Genomic DNA, 24,730 nt, shown 5'->3' with positions numbered 1-24,730 from the left:
TGTTCAGCATGTCTCTCAGAACATCATTAACTAATGCCTGAAAAACAGCTGGCGCATTGGCAGACCAAACAGCAGAACCCGGTATAAAGTACCCCCAACAGCGAAACGCCGTTTCCTCACTCGTCCCCTCTCTGATGCGTAGTAAGCGCCTGAAACCCTACCCAGAATCTCGAGGCTGGTGGCATAAAGGAAAGCGGATAGATTCTTGCGTATACAGCCTACGGCCTACCTTCTTAACAAAAAAGAACCCCGCGCCCGGCTCCGGGGAGGAAGAGAGCGCTATGTGCGGCCGAGACCCGCAGACAAAAAACAATCCTCGAAGGCCTTCGAGAGCCGCTGAGCTAGTCGAGGAGGAGGTCGTACCCGGACGAGGAGTCCCCGAAATACTACAATCTCATGCGACATTGGGAGGAGGAGGTGGCTGGGACAGCGAGGCCCCGTCGCGCAGATCATGATGACCTCCTCCGGTTCCACTCCTGGAGGATCCGAAGAGCCGGAGTGGAGATGGAACAGAATGGCAGATATCAAAGCACTCCGCATGATCGAAAGCGTTCGGAATAAGGATAGGAATTACTGAACACAATTATCAGAAGGATTATGACAGGCACTAACGGAGTTAACAAGCAGGTGAGCGGAGAAATCAAAAGAAAATAGTCTCACTGGTAATTCCAGAATACTGTGAATTGAGGGTAGTCAATCTCAAATGCAATACTTAGGAGATGACTGCCGAGAACAGTGGGCACGACATGCTCTACTGAAGAAGTGATCGCTCGATACCCATGCCGTGAACTAACCTCAGGCCTAGAGTCTAGTCAACATGCTGGCGAGTGATCCAGCGTGCGTCAAAAACGTGCAAGGATAGCTGATGGAAGACTGAGTAGTTCGCGCTCGCCCTGTAGCCCTCGGCTACAGGTGAGCTCCCAACACTGGGCCTTGAGATTAACAAAATGTCAGCAACTCCTCCAATATCCAGCTGCATGGGGCGATACTAGTGAATGTGCGATAGCAAGAAACACGTGTCTGGCTCTCCGCGAAACCGGTAATAGCATCGTTCTATACTTGATGGCGAGAACAAGTCCACATCTGGGAGGCCTCGGAGAATCTCATCCTTAACCGCGTGGGAGTCCCTCCCAGAAGAAGCAGCGAGCTGCGCCCGGCTTCGTTCCACTCACTAGAAGGCTGTAAAATCAATAGAATAATCGTTATGAAAATTCACCTTGTATAAAGAAGCCAAGAGTGAGCTCCTACCGGACGATCAAAACCCGAATCTCTCTTTAAGTTCTGGAACTGTTAAATCAGCCGCAAAATAGCTGTGCCCTGTTGAGCCCGGCCGGTAAGTGGGAAATGAAAAAATAAAGCAACCCCGGAAAACTCTCAAATTTATGGTGAACAATCTCACACTCGTGAAAGAGCGGCCTCGTATTTATCCCAGATGAGTTATTAGGTTCTGGAGGCTTTCGGCAGGCCGGGAGAAGTGGCAGGCGGACGTAGACTCTGGAACTGTCAGGGGTCGGAAACCTGAAGCGTTAGGTGCTCACGCGGCATGGCCGAGCATTCCTGCGTGTCTGCGGCATGTCCTTGTTTTTTTGACGTGTGTCAAGCGTCTGTAGTAGACTGGTCGGTTCGGCCATTGCGAGGTGAAAGAGGACCCAAAGCACGACTTGAAAAATGGGGTCTTTAATCAGTAAAGCAAATACAAACAAGCACAACTCTGAAGCTGTGAAGGACAAACTGGGACCGTCAAAACATGACAATATAATTACTTTCATTTCACAATCTGATATAATGGTAGGCAACTTTTTAGGATTTACATGAGAAATTAGTATTTTTCATGTTTTTTTAAGCACTACTGAACGAAGAACTATTTGGTAGCCAAATGAACGTCTCTTATCTGAAAGGAGCAAAAAGATCTGGCTCACCGAAAAGACTCAAAATGCCCATCACTACACACAACTACTACACCCCCCCAACCCAGAGGCGAGGCAAAGCAATCTCTCATATTCCAGATGTGTTTCCATCACAATAGCTGCTACCAGAGATGGATGGGATTCACTTCGGTTCAATACCATTAAAGTCTTATAATAAGGGAGACACGTGATGCCGCAGAGCTGAGCAGACGTTGACAAACCGAGCTCTTCAAAGTTATTCTATTTTTACCTAAATAACAACGTTGAAACAATATTCTAACAACGGCTGATAAATTGTCAAGTACTTACCTTCCCAAAGAGCTATGGACCTCCGACCGAGAGGCAAGAAGGACGACCAGAACGTCGTTGATTCCCAAGATAACGATAACGCTACAGCTAGCAAGATTAGCATTAGCCCTCATAACTCAGACGACAGTTCCAGACTGTTGCTCTCAGCAGCCTCTTGCGAGCCTGCCGACATGCTGGCTACTCTCCTCCGGGAAATTCAGGATGGTAACAGAGGTCTTTCTCTATCGATAAGAAATCGGCTGAACTCCATTCTTCCATTGACGACCTGAAATCCTCCATGAATGATCTCCTTTTGAGAACGACTGAGGCAGAGCTGCGCATTAGCACAGTTGAAGATACCATCGCTAGACATGACCAGGTCTTGACACAACTGCAAAAGGACAATGCCTACCTCAAAAACAAAGTAGATCAGATGGAGAACCAGAGTAGATGTTGTAATATCCGTGTGGTGGGATTGAAAGAGGACAGCGAGGGCCGTGACCCGGTCCGTTTCTTCACTCAATGGATCCCGGAGGTCCTAGGCATAACCAACTTCACCAAGCCGCTGGAAATCGAACGCGCCCACAGAACATCAGCGCCGAAACCCGGCCAGATGAGCCCCCACGAGCCGTCCCGATCAGGTTCCTCCGTTTCCAAGACAGAGAGAAGATACTGCAACTCGCAAGAGCCAAAGGGACATCGCCATCGATGGGAAGAGGGTCAGCCTTTTCCCGGATATGAGCGTGGACCTCGCCAGACGCCGCAAGCAGTTCAGACCTGCCGCCAAAGCACTGAAGGAGAAGAACATCACCGGCTACCTCATCCACCCTGCACGGATGAAAGTTCAGTACAAAGGCCGAAGCCATCTCTTCAACACACCGGGAGAAGTGCACACTTTTCTCAAAGAACTGAGCAACGTCTGAGTCTGAGCCAGGACGGTCTCTCTGGGGGATAAAATGCAGTTTGTTTGTTTTCTCTTATCCGGATTGAACGCTGGTATCTCCCGGTCATTTTAATTGATTTGTACATTTTCAACTAACCGTATCTTCCCGGGGTGAGTTCTATTACATTTACAGGAGAGTATATTTTGGTTTAGTCCATATCTACTGGGCGAAGCAATAAGTGGGTTTAGGCCCACTGCTTTCCCCCTCATTTATGTTAACCTTTCGTAAAGTGACTCAAGCAGCCCTTACCGTGGGCAGTAAATATTCAGCCATAAATATCTATTCACAACGTTTGTTTTCAATTTAGAGAGCTCGCAGGTTTTAGTTTACGCCAAGGTTTAGCTAGTAAGAGCAAGATGGAAAGCGAGCAGCAACGTATCTCTACAAGTGTATTCATGTTTGATTGTTGGGACTGTTGTTCTAGTCTGACAATCGGGGTGGGTGGGATTTTTATTATTTTTTTCTTCCCTTTTTCTAGGTTTATTGTTTCCTTCCTAAAGAGACACACAGGTCACTTTTGTGCTCAAACCAAAGTTGAAACATTTCCTAATTATCTGCATATGATAGATTTCTATTCAGTTACATATTTGAAACCCAACCTATGCTTAATCCACTAAAATATGTCACATTCAACTTAAAAGGTCTTAACAGCCCGATTAAAAAGAAAAGAGTCTATACATACCTTAAGAAATTAAAGGCTGACATTGTGTTTTTACAAGAAACACATCTTACAGCCAGTGAACACAAGAAATTGAAGAGGGAATGGGTAGGACAAGTTTTTGCATCCTCTTTTAACTCCAAAACAAGAGGAACTGCAATTTTGATAAGTAGACACATCCCCTTCTGCGTCAACAACACCATCTCTGATCCCTCTGGCAGGTTTGTTTTGGTGCAGGGGCATATGTTTTCAGAGTTTTGGACCCTATTGAATATTTATGCTCCTAACTTCGATGACCATATGTTTATTCAGAATGTCTTCCTTCAGGTTGCTCAAGCACCACCAAGATGGCTACTGGTTGGAGGAGATTTTAATTTTTGCTTAGATACAGTTCTTGATAGGTCTTCTGATAAACCCTCACTTCTTACCAAAGCCGGCAAGCTCACCATGTCATTCATGAAAGATCTCAATTTACTAGACATCTGGAGACAGTTGCACCCACAGGATAGGGACTACTCTTTTTATTCACACCCACACAAGACACACACACGCATAGATAACTTTTTACTTTCGACACAACTGTTTCATAGAGTGTTAGATGTCGAGTATCTCCCCAGATTGCTTAGTGACCATTCTCCTCTGGTATTATCAATCTCCATTCCTACCAAGGTAAATGGAGCATATAGATGGAGACTAAATTCTACACTTCTAAAGCAACCTGAATTTTGTGCATTAATCAAAGAGCAGATCAATATTTTTACTTTGACAAACAAACCCTCTGCTCCTGACAGCTTCATTCTTTGGGACACATTGAAGGCCTACCTGAGGGGACAGATTATTTCCTATACTAAAGGGCTGAAGAAAAACACGGTGCGGAACTGAGTGCTCTTGAATCTGAAATCTCCGAGCTAGAAAAACCTACCAAAGAGGCCCGACAAAAGATCTATACAGGCTTTTGGTAAATAAAAACTTAAATATAATATTCTGAACACATATCAAGCTGAGAGGGCCATCACTAAATCAAAACAGCGTTATTATGAGCTTGGAGAGAAAGCTCACAAAGTATTGGCATGGCAACTGAAAGCAGAGGAAAGTAAGAGGACAATTAATGCCATAGAAACTCTCACTAAAGAGATATCTTTCGACCCTACTGAAATTAATAATACTTTTAAGAAATACTATGAAGACCTCTACACTTCCCAATCAAGCGATGATCTATCAGAGATAGACTCCTTTCTCTCCTCTCTCAACCTCCCATGCCTGTCAGGGGAAGACAGCGAGTGCCTGAGTGAACACTTCTCAGTCCCTGAATTGTTGGAGGCCATTAAATCCTTACCTTCTAATAAATCTCCTGGGGAGGATGGCTTCCCTCCAGAGTTCTATAAAGAATTTAGGGAGCTGTTGGTCCCCTACCTTATGGAGGTACTTAACAAAGCCAGAGAAGACAACTGCTTTCCAGAGTCCTTCTCTCAAGCAGTGATTACTGTAATCCACAAGAAAGGGAAAAACTCGCTAAAGTGCGCCTCCTATAGACCAATCTCTCTCCTTAACACAGATTGTAAACTGGTCACCAAGATGCTATCTAAGAGACTGGAGTCATGTCTTCCCCTGTTGGTCAACCCAGATCAGACTGGCTTCATAATTAATAGATTGTCCTCCAATAATCTCAGAAGGTTCTTTGATATAATTGACCTTGCTAACAAAAACAAATACCTGGTGTCGCAGTCTCCCTCGACGCTGAAAAGGCCTTTGATAGGGTTGAATGGCCATACCTCTTTCGCGTCTTGTAAAAGTTCAGTTTAGGTACCGTGTTTGTAAATTTGATAAAATCACTCTACAAATCTCCTAAAGCTAGGATTGCTACCAATGAGATTACTTCCTCCTCTTTCCCTCTTTATAGGGGGAACAGACAAGGTTGCCCAATTAGCCCCCACCTCTTTGCCCTCGCCATCGAACCGTTGGCTGAGGCTATTAGAACGTGCCCTGACATACATGGCTTTGAGGTGGGCCCCCATACCCATAAATTATCACTCTTTGCGGACGACCTTATCTTATTCCTAACAAACCCAGAACACTCCCTCTCTCACTTGCAGATCCTACTACAGTGTTATAGTTATTTCTCTGGATATAAGGTCAATCTTGATAAAAGTGAAATCTTACCGTTGTCTGTCTTTGACCATCTTACCATCAAGCACAAGTTTCCTTTTAGATGGTCGCCTATGGGCTTCACATATTTGGGCATAATGGTGGATGGTAATCTGAACAACCTCTATAAACTCAATCTGGCCAGTTTGTTGCAAAAGGTGGAGGTTGACCTTTGTAAATGGATGGACTTACCTCTCACTCTACTGGGTAGAATCAATGTAATTAAAATGAATGTCCTGCCAAGGTTTCTATATCTGTTTCAATCTTTCCCTATCCCTGTTCCCGCAGCATTTTTTTCCTCTCTCGACAAGCTGACCAGACGGTTTATCTGGCCCGGCAAAACCCCTAGGGTTGGCCTGGATAAACTGACCCTTGATTACAGTCAAGGGGGCTTAAACCTCCCCAATTTTAGAATGTACTACTGGGCTGCACAGTCTAGGTTTCTGGCTCAGAGGTTTGACAATGGTCCCTCTCCCTCATGGTTGAACATTGAAAAGCTTGAGGTAAATGATGACACTGGGGCAGATTTGTTTTACAAATGGGACAGAAAATCTATAAAAACCATCACAGACAACCCTTTAATCATACATTCTGTCCTGGCATGGTGCAAACTGCATGAGCTGTTCGGACGAGGGGGATTCCTTTCCCCTAAAACCCCTTTATGGAACAATAGATTGATCCTTATGTTTTTCCAGAATAGTAACTTTAGACCATGGTCTGATAAGGGGATCACTCTTCTGGAACATTGTTACGAGGAGGGAGTTCTTATGTCTTTTGATCAGCTGAAACAGAAATACCACTTGCCTAACAGGGACTTCTTTAGCTACCTACAACTACGAAACTTTATTAGGGTGACTCTCAAGGGACAATGGAAGCTACCTAAGATGTCACCTATTGAACAACTCTGCCACGCAGACCAACCACTGTTCAATACCATTTCCCGTGTTTACAATGCTCTTATGTCAGGACTAACACTGCCTGGGCTAGATAAACCCTGACTTAGATGGGAGAGAGATCTGGGTATTGATATTGATGAGGATCTATGGAGTGACCTATGCAGGGATGGGGTTACATCCACATTGAACTCCAGATACAGACTGATCCAGTTTAATTTCCTCCATCAGCTCTATATCGCCCCATCTAGACTGCACAGGTTCAACCCAGATATCTCCTCCCTATGTTTTAGATGTGGCTCAGATGAAGGAACATTCCTCCATTCCACTTGGCAGTGTTCAAAACTACACGGTTTCTGGCAGGGGGTATGCGATACCATATCCTCAATTCACAGGGTTGCAATTCCCTTTAGACCCGGAGGTCTGTCTACTGGGTAACTTTACTAACACCAATCTTAGGCAAAGCCATACTATAAAGCTAACAGAATTATTGCTAGCGATTGTCAAGAAATGTATTGCCTTGAAAGGGAAATTGGATTCCTTCCTGCCAGTTGCAATGTGGCTTTCGGAAGTTAATAGTTGTATCCCTTTGCAGAAAATCACTTACTGCTTGAGGAATAAGATAAAGACATTTTACAGAATTTGGCAACCTTTTATTGACTATATGGAGAATCTCCCCCCACATCTCATTGATTGAATCTATATATAATCCTCACATAATGTTTCACACGTAATGTATATTATGTAGCCTACGGCAAGTGATCCAATGTCTCGTTATTCTTTTAAATATTTTTTTTATTTTTTTATTTTTTATTATTGTATGTTTGTTTATATAACTATAATTATAATTTATTTTTGTTACGTTCGTCTGTTACTGTCACTTTGTCCTATCGTTGTCTAATATCTTTTCACTTTTGTTTTGAATGTTCTTAATTGGAAACTGCAAAAATAAAAGTCTTATAATAATACACTGATGTACATGGACCAGGTGCTATGGAATAGACAGTCATTAGATCGGGTGTGGAGGGAATGTTTGGCATCCTAATAATACACTGCTCAAAAAAATAATCACACTTCTGTGAAATCAAACTGCCCACTTAGGAAGCAACACTGATTGACAACAACTTTCACATGCTGTTGTGCAAATGGAATAGACAACAGGTGGAAATGATATGCAATTAGCAAGACACCCCCAATAAAGGAGTGGTTCTGCAGGCGTCTGCTCAAACGGTCAGAAACAGACTCCATGAGGGTGGTATGAGGGCCCGACGTCCACAGGTGGGGGTTGTGCTTACAGCTCAACACCGTGCAGGACGTTTGGCATTTGCCAGAGAACACCAAGATTGGCAAATTCGCCACTGGCGCCCTGTGCTCTTCACAGATGAAAGCAGGTTCACACTGAGCACGTGTGACAGACGTGACAGTCTGGAGACGCCGTGGAGAACGTTCTGCTGCCTGCAACATCCTCCAGCATGACCGGTTTGGCAGTGGGTCAGTCATGGTGTGGGGTGGCATTTCTTTGGGGGGCCACACAGCCCTCTATGTGCTCGCCAGAGGTAGCCTGACTGCCATTAGGTACCGAGATGAGATCCTCAGACCCCTTGTGAGACCATATGCTGGTGCGGTTGGCCCTGGGTTCCTCCTAATGCAAGACGATGCTAGACCTCATGTGGCTGGAGTGTGTCAGCAGTTCCTGCAAGAGGAAGGCATTGATGCTATGGACTGGCCCACCCGTTCCCCAGACCTGAATCCAATTGAGCACATCTGGGACATCATGTCTCGCTCCATCCACCAACGCCACGTTGCACCACAGACTGTCCAGGAGTTGGCAGATGCTTTAGTCCAGGTCTGGGAGGAGATCCCTCAGGAGACCATCCGCCACCACATCAGGAGCATGCCCAGGCATTGTAGGGAGGTCATACAGGCACGTGGAGGCCACACACACTACGGAGCCTAATTTTGACTTGTTTTAAGGACATTACATCAGCCTGGATCAGCCTGTAGTGTGGTTTTCCACTTTAATTTTGAGTGTGACTCCAAATCCAGACCTCCATGGGTTGATACATTTGATTTTCCATTGATAATTTTTGTGTGACTTTGTTGTCAGCACATTCAACTATGTAAAGAAAAAAGTATTTAATAAGAATATTTCATTCATTCAGATCTAGGATGTGTTATTTTAGTGTTCCCTTTTTTGAGCAGTGTACATAGGTTGCTCTGTTATGACATGGGTTGTGTCCAGTTTTTTAGCGAAGATATGAATAGGGACTGTATCTATCTATAGTGGGTGTGAGGGGTGAGTGAGTGACAAGCGAACGAGTGAGATACACTGATAGTCAAAGTACAGAGTGCTATTAAAAGAAACACCCACATATAAAAAGAGAGAAGGGGAGATAGAGGAGATAGGAAGGGGAGACAGAGAGGGGAGATAGAAAAGGGGAGATAGAAAAGGGAGACAGAGAAAGAGAGAAGGGGAGATAGGGGAGATAGAAAAGGAGATAGAAAAGAGAGAAGGGGAGATAGAAAAGGGGAGACAGAGAAAGAAAAGGGGAGATAGAAAAGGGGAGACAGAGAAAGAGAGGGGGAGATAGGGGAGACAGAAAAGGGGAGACAGAGAAAGGGGAGATAGAAAAGGGGAGACAGAGAAAGAGAGAAGGGGAGATAGAAAAGGGAGACAGAGAAAGAGACAAGAAAAAAGGGGAGACAGAGAAAGAGAGAAGGGGAGATAGAAAAGGGGAGACAGAGAAAGAGAGAAGGGGAGATAGAAAAGGGGAGACAGAGAAAAGAGAAGGGGAGATAGAAAAGGGGAGACAGAGAAAGAGAGAAGGGGAGATAGAAAAGGGGAGGGGAGACAGAGAAAGAAGGGGAGATAGAAAAGGGGGGAGATAGAAAAGGGAACAGAGAAAGAGAAGGGGTAGAAAAGGGGAGACAGAGAAAGAAGAGAGATAGAAAAGGGGATCAGAAAAAGAAAGGAGGAGATATAGAAAAGGGGAGACAAGGACAGACAGAGAAAGAGAGAAGGGGAGATAGAAAAGGGGAGACAGAGAAAGAGAGGGGAGATAGAGACAGAGAAGGGAGATAGAAAAGCTGGGCAGAAGGGGAGATAGAGAAAGGAGGAGATAGAAAAGGGGAGACAGAGAAAGAGAGAAGGGGAGATAGAAAAGGGAGACAGAGAAAGAGAGAAGGGGAGATCCAAAGGGGAGACAGAGAAAGAGATAGAAAAGGGAGAAAGAGAGACATAGAAAAGGGGAACAGAGAAAAAGAGAAGGGGAGATAGAAAAGGGGAGACAGAGAAAGAGAGAAGGGGAGATAGAAAGGGGAGACAGAGAAAGGGGAGATAGAAAAGGGCACCATTGAAAAGGGGAGATAGAAAAGGGGAACAGAGAAAGAGAAGGGGAGATAGAAAAGGGGAGAAGAAAGAGAGAAGAGAAAGAGGGAGATAGAAAAGGGGAGACAGAGAAAGAGATAGAAAGGGAGATAGAAAAGGGAAAAGGGGAGACAGAGAAAGAAAGAGAGAAGGGGAGAAAAGATTGAGATAGAAAAGGGAGACAGAGAAAGAGAGGGAGATAGAAAAGGGGAGATAGAGAAAGTTGAGAAGGAGATCTGAAAAGGGGAGAAAGAGAGAGAAGGGGATAGAAAGAAAAGAGGAAGACAGAGATAGAAAAGGGGAGACAGAGAAAGAGAAGGGGAGAGAAAAGGGAGATGTCTAGAGAAAGAATGGAGACTGAAAGAGAGGGAACATAGAAAAGAGAAAGGGGAGATTAGAAAAGGGGAGACAGAGAAAGAGAGAAGGGGAGATAGAAAAGGGGAGACAGAGAAAGAGAGAAGGGGAGATAGAAAAGGGGAGACAGAGAAAGAGAGAAGGGGATAGAAAAGGGAGACAGAGAAAGACAAGAGATAGAAAAGGGGAGACAGAGAAAGAGAGAAGGGGAGATAGAAAAGGGGAGACAGACAAGAGAGAAGGGGAGATAGAAAAGGGGAGACAGATAGAGAAAGGGAGATAGAAAAGAACAGAGAGAGAGGGGAGAAAAGGGGAGACAGAGAAAGAAAAGATAGAAAAGGGGAGACAGAGAAAGAGAGAAGAGATAGAAAAGGGGAGACAGAAAAGAGAGAGGGGAGATAGAAAAGGAGACAGAGAAACAGAGGGGAGATAGAAAAGGGGAGACAGAGAAAGAGAAGGGGAGATAGAAAAGGGGAGACAGAAAAAGAGAGAAGGCCCAGATAGAAAAGGGGAGACAGACAAAGAGAGAGATGAGATGGGAGAAAAGAGAAAGAAAGGGAAGGGGAGATACAAAAGAGACAAGAAAGAGAAGATAGGGGAGACAGAGAAAGGAGGGGATAGAAAAGGAAGAGATAGAAAAGGGGATAAGAGAAAGAAGGGGAGATAGAAAAGGGAGACAGAGAAAGAGAGAAGGGGAGATAGAAAAGGGGAGACAGAGAAAAGGAGAGATAGAAAAGACAGAGAAGGGGGGAGATAGAAAAGGGAGACAGAGAAAGAGAAGGGGAGATAGAAAAGGGGAGACAGAGAAAGAGAGAAGGGGAGACAGAAAAAGGGGAGAGAGAGAGAGCCTGGACTGAGAAAGAGAAAGATAGAGAGAGCATGGGGAGATAGAAAAGGGGAGACAGAAAGAGAGAAGGGGAGATAGAAAAGGGGAGACAGAGAAAGAGAGAAGGGGAGATAGAAAAGGGGAGACAGATGGAAAAAGGGGAGACAGAGAAAGAGAGAAGGGGAGATAGAAAAGGGGGAGACAGAGAAAAGAGAAGGGGAGATAGAAAAGGGGAGACAGAGAAAGAGAAAGGGGAGGTTTTGGCAAGGGAGACAGAGAAAGAGAAGGGGAGATAGAAAAGGACAGACTAGAAAAGAGACAGAAAATAGAAAAGGGGAGACAGAGAAAGAGAAGAAAAGGGGAGACAGAGAAAGAGAAGGGGAGATAGAAAAGGGGAGAGAGAAAGAAAGAGATAGAAAAGGGAGACAGAAAAAGAGAGAGATATAGGGAGATAGAAAAGGGGAGACAGAGAAAGAATCAAAGGGGAGATAGAGATTGAGAAAAAGAGTTCTCTGATTCTCTGGGAGACAGAGAAAGAGAGAAGGGAGATAGAAAAGGGGAGACAGAGAAAGAGAGAAGGGGAGATAGAAAAGGGGAGACAGAGAAAGAGAGAGGGGAGATAGAAAAGGGGAGACAGAGAAAGAGAAGGGGAGATAGAAAAGGAGACTTTGGTGGTAATTTTATCTAGATAGAAAAGGGAGACAGAGAAAGAAAGATAGAAAAGGGGAGACAGAGAAAGAGAGAAGGATAGAAAAGGGGAGACAGAGAAAGAGAGAAGGGGAGATAGAAGACAGAGAGAGAGAAGGGAGATAGAAAAGGGGTTCAGAGAAAGAGAGAAGGGGAGATAGAAAAGGGGAGACAGAGGAGAAAGGGGAGATAGAAATAAGACAGAGAAAGAGTCAGATTTGAGAAAAGGGGAGACAGAAAAAGAGAATAGAAAAGAGACAGGAAACAGAGAAAGAGAGAAGGGGAGATAGAAAAGGGAGACAGGAAAGAGAGAAGGGGAGATAGAAAAGGGGAGACAGAGAAAGAGAGAAGGGGAGATAGAAAAGGGGAGACAGAGAAAGAATAGAAAAGGGAGACAAAAGAGTCAGGGGAGATAGAAAAGGACAGAGAAAGAGAGAAGGGGAGATAGAAAAGGGGACAGAAAGAGAAGGGGAGAAGGGGAGACAGAGAAAGGGGGGGAGATAGAAAAGGGGAGACAGAGAAAGAGAGAAGGGGAGATAGAAAAGGGAGACAAGAAGAGAGAAGGGGAGATAGAAAAGGGAGACAGAGAAAGAGAAGGGGAGATAGAAAAGGGGAGATAGAAAAGGGAGAAGAGAAAGAGAGAAGGGGAGATAGAAAAGGGAGACAGAGAAAGAGAGAAGGGAGATAGAAAAGGGAGACAGAGAAAGAGAGAAGGATAGAAAAGGGGAGACAGAAAAGAGAAGGGGAGATAGAAAAGGGGAGACAGATTTAAAGAGCCACTAGAGATACCACTGGTAAACGGGGAGACAGAGAAAGAGAGAGATAGAAAAGGGGAGACAGAATCTGAAAGATAAGGGGAGATAGAAAAGGGGATACAGATAAAAGAGAAGGGAGATAGAAAAGGGAGACAGAGAAAGAAAGATAGAAAAGAAGGGAGACAGAGAAAGAGAGAAGGGGAGATAGAAAAGGGAGACAGATGAAAGGGGAGAGAAAAAGAGAAGGGAGATAGAAAAGGACAGAGAAAGAGAGAAGGGGAGATAGAAAAGGAGAAAGAGACAGAAAGAGAAGGGGAGATAGAAAAGGGGAACAGAAAAAGGAAGGGGAGATAGAAAAGGGGAACAGAGAAACCTTAAGGGGAGATAGAAAAGGGGAGACAGAGAAAGAGAAAGGAAAAGGGGAGACAGAGAAAGAGAGAAGGGGAGATAGAAAAGGGAGACAGAGGAGACAGAGAAAGAGAGAAGGGGAGATAGAAAAGGGGAGAAAGAGAGAAGGGGAGATAGAAAAGGGGAGACAGAGAAAGGAAGGGGAGATAGAAAAGAAAAAGAGAAGGGGAGACAGACAGACAGAAAGAGAAGGGGAGATAGAAAAGGGGAGACAGAGAAAGAGAGATAGAAAAGGGAGACAGAGAAAGAGAGAAGGGAGATAGAAAAAGAGAAAGAGAGAAGGGGAGATAGAAAAGGGGAGACAGAGAAAAGAGAAGAGATAGAAAAGGGGAGACAGAGAAAGAGAGAAGAGATAGAAAAGGGGAGACAGAGAAAGAGAGAGGGAGATAGAAAAGGGAGACAGAGAAAAGAAGGGGAGATAGAAAAGGGGAGACAGAGAAAAGAGAGAAGGGAGATAGAAAAGGGGAGACAGAGAAAGAGAGAAGGGGAGATAGAAATAGAGAAGGGGAGAAAGAGAGAAAGGAGGAGATAGAAAAGGGGAACAGAGAAAAAGGGAGATAGAAAAGGGGAGACAGAGAAAGAGAGAAGGGGAGATAGAAAAGGGGAGACAGAAAAGGAGACAGAGATAGAAAGAGACAGAGAAAGAGAGAAGGAGATAGGGGGGAGACAGAAAAAGGGGAGACAGAAAAAGACAGAGAAGAGGGAGATAGAAAAGGGGAGACAGAAAAGAGATGTATAGAAAAGGGAGATAGAAAAGTGGGGAGATAGAAAAGGGGAGACAGAGAAGAGAAAGGGGAGATAGAAAAGGGGAGACAGAGAAAGAGAGAAGAAAAGATAGAAAAGGGGAGACAGAGACAGAGAGAAGGGGAGATAGAAAAGGGGAGACAGAGAAAGAAAAGGGGAGATAGACAGGAAATAATGACAGAGAAAGAGAGAAGGGGAGATAGAAAAGGGGAGACAGAGAAAGAAGTCCAGATAGAAAAGGGGAGATAGAGAAAGAGAGAAGGGGAGATAGAAAAGGGGAGACAGAGAAAGAGACCATCTGGAGATAGAAAAGGGGAGACAGAGAAAGAGAGAAGGGGAGATAGAAAAGGGGAGACAGAGAAAGAGAGAAGGGGAGATAGAAAAGGGGAGACAGAGAAAGAGAGAAGGGGAGATAGAAAAGGGGAGACAGAGAAAGGAGAAGGGAGATAGAAAAGGTTGACAGAGAAAGAGAGAAGGGGAGATAGAAAAGGGGAGACAGAGAAAGAGAGAAGGGGAGATAGAAAAGGGGAGACAGAGAAAGAGAGAGAAAGGGGAGATAGAAAAGGGAGACAGAGAAAGAGAGAAGGGGAGATAGAAAAGAAAGGAGAAGAGACAGAGAGAAAAGAGAAGGGGAGATAGAAAAGGGGAGACAGAGAAAGATAGAAAAGGGAGACAGAGAAAGAGAGAAGGGGAGATAGAAAAGAGAAGAGAAAGAGAGGGGAGATAGAAAAGGGGAGACAGAGAAAGAGAAGGGGAGATAGAAAGGGATTCTAAGATAGAGAAAGATAGAAAGGGGAGACAGAGAAAGAGAGAGATAGAAAAGGGAGACAGAAAAGAGAAGGGGAGATAGAAAAGAGAGAAGGGGAGATAGAAAAGGGGAGACAGAGAAAAGAAGGGGAGATAGAAAAGGGGAGACAGAGAAAGAGAGAAGGGAGATAGAAAAGGGATACAGAGAAAGAGAGAGAAAGAAGGGGAGATAGAAAAGGGGAGACAGAGAAAGAGAGAGATAGGGGAGATAGAAAAGGGGAGACAGAGAAAGAGAGAAGGGAGATAGAAAAGGGAGACAGAGAAAGAGAGAAGGGGAGATAGAAAAGGGGAGACAGAGAAAGAGAGAAGGGGAGATAGAAAAGGGGAGACAGAGAAAGAGAGAAGGGGAGATAGAAAAGGGGAGACAGAGAAAGAGAGAAGGGGAGATAGAAAAGGGGAGATAGAGAAAGAGCGAGGGAGGGGTTATAATAAGAGATACAGTATCTACAGTGTCGAGCGAGGTAACACAATCACAGGACAACAGTGTCAGTGTCCACAGGTCCTAAAAATACCCCCCCCTCCCTCCCCAGAATAGTCGATACATGCTGCTGCTGTGGCTGGGCAATGGCCGTGTGCGTCACTGCTCTGCTCCATATTTTCAGCATGGCTGATTTCCCCAATCACTTCCCCCCAAAGCACATCGATCCACCGCGGCTGCTGCCCGGTCCGGCCCAACACTAGCTGTCGCAACGCTAAACCGCCACTTCCAACCTCTCTATTCCCCTCGCTATTGTCCAGACCCAGAGCGCACCATTGAAACACAATTAAACCAGACCCAGTCTGTGCCTGTCTGTAAGAAGTTTAGGTAAATGCTTTATGTTATATACAGGTGTCTTTCAGTTTGTATTTACACCGTGTTGACTGAGGAATTGTTGTGTACAGGCAACAAGTTGTATTGTTTTGGGTCTTGTTTTGAAGATTGCAACGTGGTTGGTTATACAACCTATTCAGATCGTTCAGTTGTAGCTGTTCTGTTCTCATATGGAAAGAGCTTGTTGTTGTGGGTGTTGTGAATGTATCTGGGCACCAGGCCCTGTTGTGACCACTAGAGGGAGGAAGTGTCTAGGTTTTGCATGGAGACTGGCTGAGCAAGGGAACAATGGTTGGGATCAAACGGTGGATTATTAATCGTTTAGTTATCAAGCACACTTACACGCTCACTCTCACACATAAATGCACAAAAATGGAAGCATATAAATGTACAAACTTGGAAACACACACACACACACACACACACACACACACACACACACACACACACACACACACACACACACACACACACACACACACACACACACACACACACACACACACACACACACACACACACACACACACACACACACACAAATACACACACAAACACAACACAGAAGCATCGCATAACACACACTTTTAAAAACATCCACATACTCAACATACCACAGGCTGCTGCCAGTTCAACTCCCGGATCCGGCAGGGAAACATCTGAGGGTTGCTGGTATCAAATCCTAGATGCCATTGCCTGCTGTTGTGCCCTGAGCAAGGCACTTAACACCCACAACAACAGCTTCCCGGGTGCCCAGTTTGACAGCCCCCACACCTCTCCAACACCTGTATATTTGTGTATGCATGTGTGTCTTTTGGGACCTTGTGTGCAATTGACCAATAAAGTGATGGACAGGCTTATAGAAATGGCTAGAATGGAATAAATGGAATGGTATTAAACACATGGTCCTACCCTCACCAGCCTCTTACACACATAGCCCACATGACCCCCACACACCAAGCCAAGCCAGGGTGTGATCTCAGTGCATTAGCCTGCCTGGCTGTGCTCCAGAGGTGATACAGGGATGTGGGGACTGTGACTGTGCATGCCTGGGCTTAGTTATCCCCCAGATAGTTACCTAGAGGAGGGCTACAGACCAGGGTGGATTAGGTCATGTAGCCAGACAAGTCCTCAGACCATTCTGAGACCCCTTATCACTGACAGATGGCAGTTTATGATTCGGACGGCGACACGCCGATACCCAACTACACTTCATGCCGTAACATGTCGTTTGATCTTCTTGAGCCATAGTTAAATATAGGTTTTGGCAAGCATCAGATTCAAGCCAATTTGTTCCTAGTTGGGTGACAACTGGTTTGGCTTTTTGTGTCAAAGGAATAATCCACTCAGAAACGATCTTTTGGTATTTGTTTCATTATTCCACTGTTGATATAGTCCCAAAACGTTTTGCATGTCAGCAATCACGTTTTCAAGATATAGAACTTTCAAAATGCTAATTATCACTTGCCACATCATCAATGAGATAATGAGTATTGTGAAAAAACGTTCTCTGTTTCTCTGGTGGTAATTTTATCTAGCATAGTGCGATTTGTCTCAATGTTTCCTTTGGCTGTTCTTGTTAATGAATGCCTCTGCATGGCACCAAAATCACTTTCCAACTTGAGAAGGTCCATTAGTTTTGATGTAAGGGGATGTTGTTGGCCCAGGTAGCCGGTGTTGCGGTAGCCACAGACAGACACATCACCATTAAGTCTGGTTCATGCGGGCCAACTGTTTCATTCCCTAGGTTAGGGTTTTCACTAGAAATAATACAGCTTTTGTCAGATTTGACTTTTCGTAACAGGTTAGGAGAATAATGTTAAGGAAGTCATTGCGCTAACGCTATTTAGCATTGGTTCGCGAAACTGGACACAGAGACTTACCATTTTCATCCACGAGTTCATCTGACTCTGGGGAAGTAGATCAATAAAGATTTGACAATATTAGAATGACAAGGGAGAACAAGTCAATCACAATGTGACACTTATTGCGCAACTTGATGGAAGCCTTCTGTACTCTGGCTCAGTTTATCAGAGTTTGTCAATAATAGCAAGACTTTGATCTAGACCGGGATTATAGTCAACATAGTCTGTGCACGTAGCACATGCAGGAATAGTGTAAGCAGGAAGCACACATGTGTACACATACACAGTCACCTACAAAGCAGAGGAGGCTGGTTAGGGGAGCCTGGCTAGTAATAATGAATGGAATGGAGTGAATGGATTGGTATCAAACACATGGGGAACCATGTGTTTGATGTGGTTTATACCGTAACAGCCAATACTAGGAGCCTGTCCTCCCCATTTAAAGTGCCACTAGCCACCACTGGTACAACGACATAGTGACATTTTAACCCAACAACCCAGAATCTGTGATAATCTGTTTTGGGTCCAATATTCTATTTTACAACCATCTCAGAAAAAATGGGAAGACGTTGACCAGACCTAAACACTGGAGTCTGGCTTTCCTCAGATGTCCACCAGCTTCCAGGATTGTGACTTGGACCCCGAGTTCTCCCCAGGCCCTTTATAATGGTCAGTGCTATCTGGAATCCTTGGGACGACGTCACTACCCTAAATCACAACTTTAACCTTAATCCCTACTCTTTTACTTACCCTAACCCTAACCTTAACCATTTTACATTTCAACTTCAACGGGGTAGGGATGTCCCAAGGATCCCAGATAGATCGGACCCATTTAAAACACAAAATATGGAGAGGAGGAGAGGACAGGAGCCAATGTGTATTCACACCTCTAGAAGAGGTCAGAAATAAAGGTCTTTGACCTGTCCAGTGTGTATTCACACCTCAAGAAAAGATCAGAAATAATGTATTTGACCTGTCCAGTGTGTATTCACACCACAAGAAAATATCAGAAATTATGTATTTGACCTGTCCAGTGTGTATTCACACCACAAGAAAATATCAGAAATAATGTATTTGACCTGTCCAGTGTGTATTCACACCACAAGAAAAGGTCAGAAATAAAGGTCTTTGACCTGTCCAGTGTGTATTCACACCACAAGAAAAGATCAGAAATAATGTATTTGACCTGTCCAGTGTGTATTCACACCACAAGAAAATATCAGAAATAATGTATTTGACCTGTCCAGTGTGTATTCACACCACAAGAAAAGATCAGAAATAATGTATTTGACCTGTCCAGTGTGTATTCACACCACAAGAAAATATCAAAAATAATGTATTTGACCTGTCCAGTGTGTATTCACACCACAAGAAAATATCAGAAATAATGTATTTGACCTGTCCAGTGTGTATTCACACCACAAGAAAATATCAGAAATAATGTATTTGACCTGTCCAGTGTGTATTCACACCACAAGAAAATATCAGAAATAATGTATTTGACCTGTCCAGTGTGTATTCACACCACAAGAAAATATCAGAAATAATGTATTTGACCTGTCCAGTGTGTATTCACACCACAAGAAAAGGTCAGAAATAATGTATTTTTGATTACATGATTTTTGTTCTGTGGTGAAATAAGTCCAGATATCTATATATTTTTTATTTATAGAATATTGCTCTGTGAAAAGACCATCTGGTACATATCACATGGGCATTCACTTGTTTGTTGTTGTCCATTAATATGCCAATAATAGACCGCCTGGATTGTTATGTACAGGGCCTTCAGAAAGTATTCACATCCCTTGGCTTTTTCCACACTTTGTTGTCTTAGAGCCTGAATTTAAAATGGAGTAAATTGAGATTGTGTGTCGCTGGCCTACACACAATACCCCATAATGGCAAAGTGGAATTATGTTTTATAATCACTGGTGTTGCTTACCAAGACAACATGGAATGTTCCCGATTGTCCAAGTTACAGTTTGGACTAAAATTGACTTGAAAATCTATGACAACTCTTGAAACTGGCTGTCTAGCAATGATCAACAACCAATTTGACAGAGCTTGAAGAGTTTAAACAAGAATAATGTGAAAATATTGTACAGTTCAGGAGTTCAAAGCTCTCTGACTAACCCAGAAAGACTCACAGCTGTAATCACTGCCAAAGGTGATTCTAACCTGTATCGACTCAGGAGTGTGAATACTTACAGTGGCTTGCGAAAGTATTTGGCCCCCTTGAACTTTGCGACCTTTTGCCACATTTCAGGCTTCAAACATAAAGATATAAAACTGTATTTTTTTGTGAAGAATCAACAACAAGTGGGACACAATCATGAAGTGGACCGACATTTATTGGATATTTCAAACTTTTTTAACAAATCAAAAACGGAAAAATTGGGCGTGCAAAATTATTCAGCCCCTTTACTTTCAGTGCAGCAAACTCTCTCCAGAAGTTCAGTGAGGATCTCTGAATGATGCAATGTTAACCTAAATAACTAATGATGATAAATACAATCCACCTGTGTGTAATCAAGTCTCCGTATAAATGCACCTGCACTGTGATAGTCTCAGATGTCCGTTAAAAGCGCAGAGAGCATCATGAAGAACAAGGAACACACCAGGCAGGTCCGAGATACTGTTGTGAAGAAGTTTAAAGCCGGATTTGGATACAAAAATATTTCCCAAGCTTTAAACATCCCAAGGAGCACTGTGCAAGCGATAATATTGAAATGGAAGGAGTATCAGACCACTGCAAATCTACCAATACCTGGCCGTCCCTCTAAACTTTCAGCTCATACAAGGAGAAGACTGATCAGAGATGCAGCCAAGAGGCCCATGATCACTCTGGATGAACTGCAGAGATCTACAGCTGAGGTGGGACACTCTGTCCATAGGACAACAATCAGTCGTATATTGCACAAATCTGGCCTTTATGGAAGAGTGGCAAGAAGAAAGCCATTTCTTAAAGATATCCATAAAAAGTGTCGTTTAAAGTTTGCCACAAGCCACCTGGGAGACACACCAAACATGTGGAAAAAGGTGCTCTGGTCAGATGAAACCAAAATTGAACTTTTTGGCAACAATGCAAAACGTTATGTTTGGCGTAAAAGCAACACAGCTCATCACCCTGAACACACCATCCCCACTGTCAAACATGGTGGTGGCAGCATCATGGTTTGGGCCTGCTTTTCTTCAGCAGGGACAGGGAAGATTGTTAAAATTGATGGGAAGATGGATGGAGCCAAATACAGGACCATTCTGGAAGAAAACCTGATGGAGTCTGCAAAAGACCTGAGACTGGAACGAAGATTTGTCGAAGATTTGTCTTCCAACAAGACAATGATCCAAAACATAAAGCAAAATCTACAATGGAAAGTCCAGACCTGAATCCAATCGAGAATCTGTAGAAAGAACTGAAAACTGCTGTTCACAAATGCTCTCCATCCAACCTCACTGAGCTCGAGCTGTTTTGCAAGGAGGAATGGGAAAAAATTTCAGTCTCTCGATGTGCAAAACTGTTAGAGACATACCCCAAGCGACTTACAGCTGTAATCGCAGCAAAAGGTGGCGCTACAAAGTATTAACTTAAGGGGGCTGAATAATTTTGCATGCCCAATTTTTCAGTTTTTGATTTCTTAAAAAAGTTTGAAATATCCAATAAATGTCATTCCATTTCATGATTGTGTCCCACTTATTGTTGATTCTTCACAAAAAAATACAGTTGTATATCTTTATGTTTGAAGCCTGAAATGTGGCAAAAGGTCGCAAAGTTCAAGGGGGCCGAATACTTTCGCAAGGCACTGTATGTAAAAGAGATATTTCTGTATTTCATTTTCAGTTCATTTTAAAACATTTCTAAAAACATGTTTTCACTGTCATTATGGAGTATTGTGTGGAGATGGGTGAGAATACATTTTTTTTTTAATCAATTTTGAATTCAGACTGTAACACAACAAAATGTGGAATAGGTCAAGGGGTATGAATACTTTCTGAAGGCACTGTATCTATGGGCCTGTTTCCTGTTGAGAAATGCCCGGTTCCTATTAGAACTGTTGACAGGATATCAACACCCTTCTGCTGTATAGATAATATATTCTTTTTAATTTTACATATCTGATTTCCCATTATTCCAAGTTGTGTTTTTGTTATCTCTGAAGACAATGCGATGTTTAATTGTGCTCCATTATGTGTGTCTTTTATATCTGTTTGATTCCATCCATTTCTGTGTTTTAGATCTGAATCACATTCATAGAATTGGACTTTAGGGCTCATATCTGATCTCTTGTCAAATACTTCCTGCTGTAAATTCTCAGATTAAAAATAGAATGGGTCAGTATGGTTTCATATTTACATTTAAATTGTTTTGTCCTTAGAAATACATTTCCTCTCGCCATTTCTGACCTTGGCCACTACATAGGCAAGCCTAATACACAAAGGATAGGTGGGAGGAAGTCTGAGTCTAAACCATAAGACCTGTACCCCAGAAGGTACTCACTAACCCCATCATCATACTCGCCTCCTGAAATAAATCGCTACCTGTCATTTGGGCAACCAGGAAACAACCATCCTTCCCCATTCACCAAACCCTCCGCTATATCGGGAAAATATATGTTCACTATGCCCAATAGGAGAATATCAAGGAATATTGTCCTCAGATTTTATCTGCAAGGTATGTTGTTCATATTACCATCTTTATGAATTTGGAGCTAAACTAATCCATACTGCTTGGTTACAGCACCAGAAGCTTTCCAGTCCCGTGGAAGTGTGACGAAGGGTTAATATGTCAGACATTCTGAGTGGGCTGGAACCATGCAGCTTGGGGCCACGCCCCCTTTCTTAGCTGTGACCTCACAGTGAAACTTGCTCCAGTCTAGCACACACACACACACACACACACACACACACACACACACACACACACACACACACACACACACACACACACACACACACACACACACACACACACACACACACACACACACACACACACACACACACACACACACACACACACACACACATATGCACACACACACACATGCACACACACGCATATGCACACACACGCATATGCACACACACGCATATGCACACACACACGCATATGCACACACACACACGCACACGCACAGAGAGACATTCACCCTCGCTCTCTTATACAGGAAGCATAGGGTCAGAGTGGCAGGCTGGTACACAGGGGCCACAGCTTGCATTGCTGTAGGACTACACTGTGACAGGAGTCAGTGCTGAGGTGGAGTTCTAACAACCAGAGGGAAACAGATAACAGTGTTTTGTTTGTGAACCTCAAGAAACCTGAACCATGGACAGATGTATGGAGACGGAGAGCCACTGAGAACAAACAGAATGCAATGGACACCAGACAGAATCTGCGGTTTTCTGCTTCTTTTCAAGAACTCATCTATCTGCTGTCTTCATTGATGTTTCACACCAACGCTGAAGAAATTAACTATAATGTTTGTTTTTTTATCTTGATGCTTGAAGAACAGATCAAATGCATATTTCTATCATTTCCCCATGTTTTGGAGCCCGGGGCTTCTGCCTAAGAGGCAATAAGAACCGAAGGTGAATCCAAAAGAGCTGGCCTTCTGACAGAAAAACAACGGACCCTGGGTTGTACAAGGATGCCAACCTGAGAAGAGACACGAAGAGCAAGAGAGAAAAGGAAGGTGGAAATGAGTGCGCCAACAAACTGTGGATTCTATTTTTCTGCAGATCGGTCTTTCCAAGTACGGAACGGGAATATCTGTGGATCGCCCTGTTCCATCAACAGGCCTATAGACATCATACAAAAAAGCAAGCGGTAATATGCTGTACAAATCTAAATGTTGCCTTGCCGTTTGCATGCTATTGTAGAATGCAGCATCGTTGGAGTAGTGTCATTAAAATTGCTACGATGACTCAAAAGAAAGCTATGATAATGGTTGTTGAGATGACTCCAACTAAGCTCACTTTTGCTCTTGTTAAATGTTTGCTACGTAATTTAACGTTTCCTCCCACATTTTCCATCGTGCCTTTCAGCTACATTATTATATATGAGGTTATACATTATGAGGTTAACTTATTAGTTCATTCAAAAACGCATACCGTAGCCTACAGCCATATCACTTCAAGGATTGCCTCCTACATACAAACAGAACAAGTCTCTCTCTCTCTCTCTCTCACACACACACACACACACACACACACACACACACACACACACACACACACACACACACACACACACACACACACACACACACACACACACACACACACACACACACACACACACACACACACACACACACACACACACACACACACACACACACACACACACACGTACGTTCATACCACAAAGCTCTCCCTCAATTCCAATGAATCTTCTCACAAAGCTCAAGAAGTTGGAGATGTGTACATCACATACACTATAATCCTCAATGCCAGTGGAGAGGTTATTAGGGAGGACGTTGGGATAAAGACACTTTTGCATTTCAATCCTTTGTCCCTGTTCTCCTGCATGCTCTATGTTAACTGGATTTAAAGTAGAACATTTGTATGGGAATTAGAGGGAAATCACTAGCCTCCTGTATCTCCTGAACAATATGACTTGGATGGTTTTCCCCTCAGCATTTGGATATAGAGAATAGATGTATTTTGTTCCAAAAAATTATGTAGGATTTGCCTGAACAATAACCAACAACTCTGCAAAATGTTGGAATAAAAGTAATTTTATATTTGATTCAGTTGAATGGCTTAGGCAAACAGTTTATTGGAAAAATCAATCGCACTTGTACTGTACCAGAGCTTTTTCCTACCACCCTCCTGTGCTGTATCACCATGAGATCCGCCACTGATGGGCAGTGTTTCCCCTATATTCATTTAGCATCGGCAGGCCTCAATTGCTAAATCGTGGCCGCCACTTCCAAGAATATGATGTCAAATTATCTATATATATTTGTTGTAGAAAAGCAGCTATATATATTTTTAAATAAGATCATCTTTGAGAACTAACAGAATAAAAACCAGATAGTCAGGGAGAATCAAACATGTTAAAATGTCACGGCACGGTGCATACATTGATTTTGTTATAATGTTTGAGTCATTCAGATAAGCATAAGAACATGGGATAAGCCATGGCAAAATGTGTAGACTGGCAGAAAATTTGCTTTTAAACTATACATTTTCTCTCAGCGCTGAGGGAAAATGTGTAGAATTGCAGGACATTTAGGTTTAAAACGTTTTTTCCTCTTGCCCCATGACAA

The 24,730-nt window shown here is 43.4% G+C and overlaps 1 protein-coding gene across 5 annotated transcripts in view; it reads left to right on the top strand.

Moving 5' to 3' along the window:
- The window catches only part of LOC124042009 (cAMP-specific 3',5'-cyclic phosphodiesterase 4D-like), a 140,065-nt gene that overhangs the window by 65,151 nt on the left and 50,184 nt on the right, over positions 1 to 24,730 (top strand). Inside the window, exon 1 of one of the 5 annotated variants that reach the window (XM_046360268.1) lies at positions 22,576 to 23,283. The exons of the other annotated variants lie outside the window; for them this stretch is intronic. Coding sequence (XP_046216224.1) covers positions 23,156 to 23,283 — 128 coding nt within the window. The 5' untranslated portion in view covers positions 22,576 to 23,155. Of the gene's footprint in view, positions 1 to 22,575; positions 23,284 to 24,730 lie in introns of those variants that run through there. 5 annotated transcript variants of the gene reach the window in all.

This window comes from Oncorhynchus gorbuscha, linkage group LG08, assembly GCF_021184085.1.
Source record: "Oncorhynchus gorbuscha isolate QuinsamMale2020 ecotype Even-year linkage group LG08, OgorEven_v1.0, whole genome shotgun sequence".
NCBI classification, from domain to species: domain Eukaryota; kingdom Metazoa; phylum Chordata; class Actinopteri; order Salmoniformes; family Salmonidae; genus Oncorhynchus; species Oncorhynchus gorbuscha.
The sequence above is the reverse complement of the archived record's forward strand: the minus strand, read 5'-3'. Positions and strand labels throughout refer to the sequence as shown.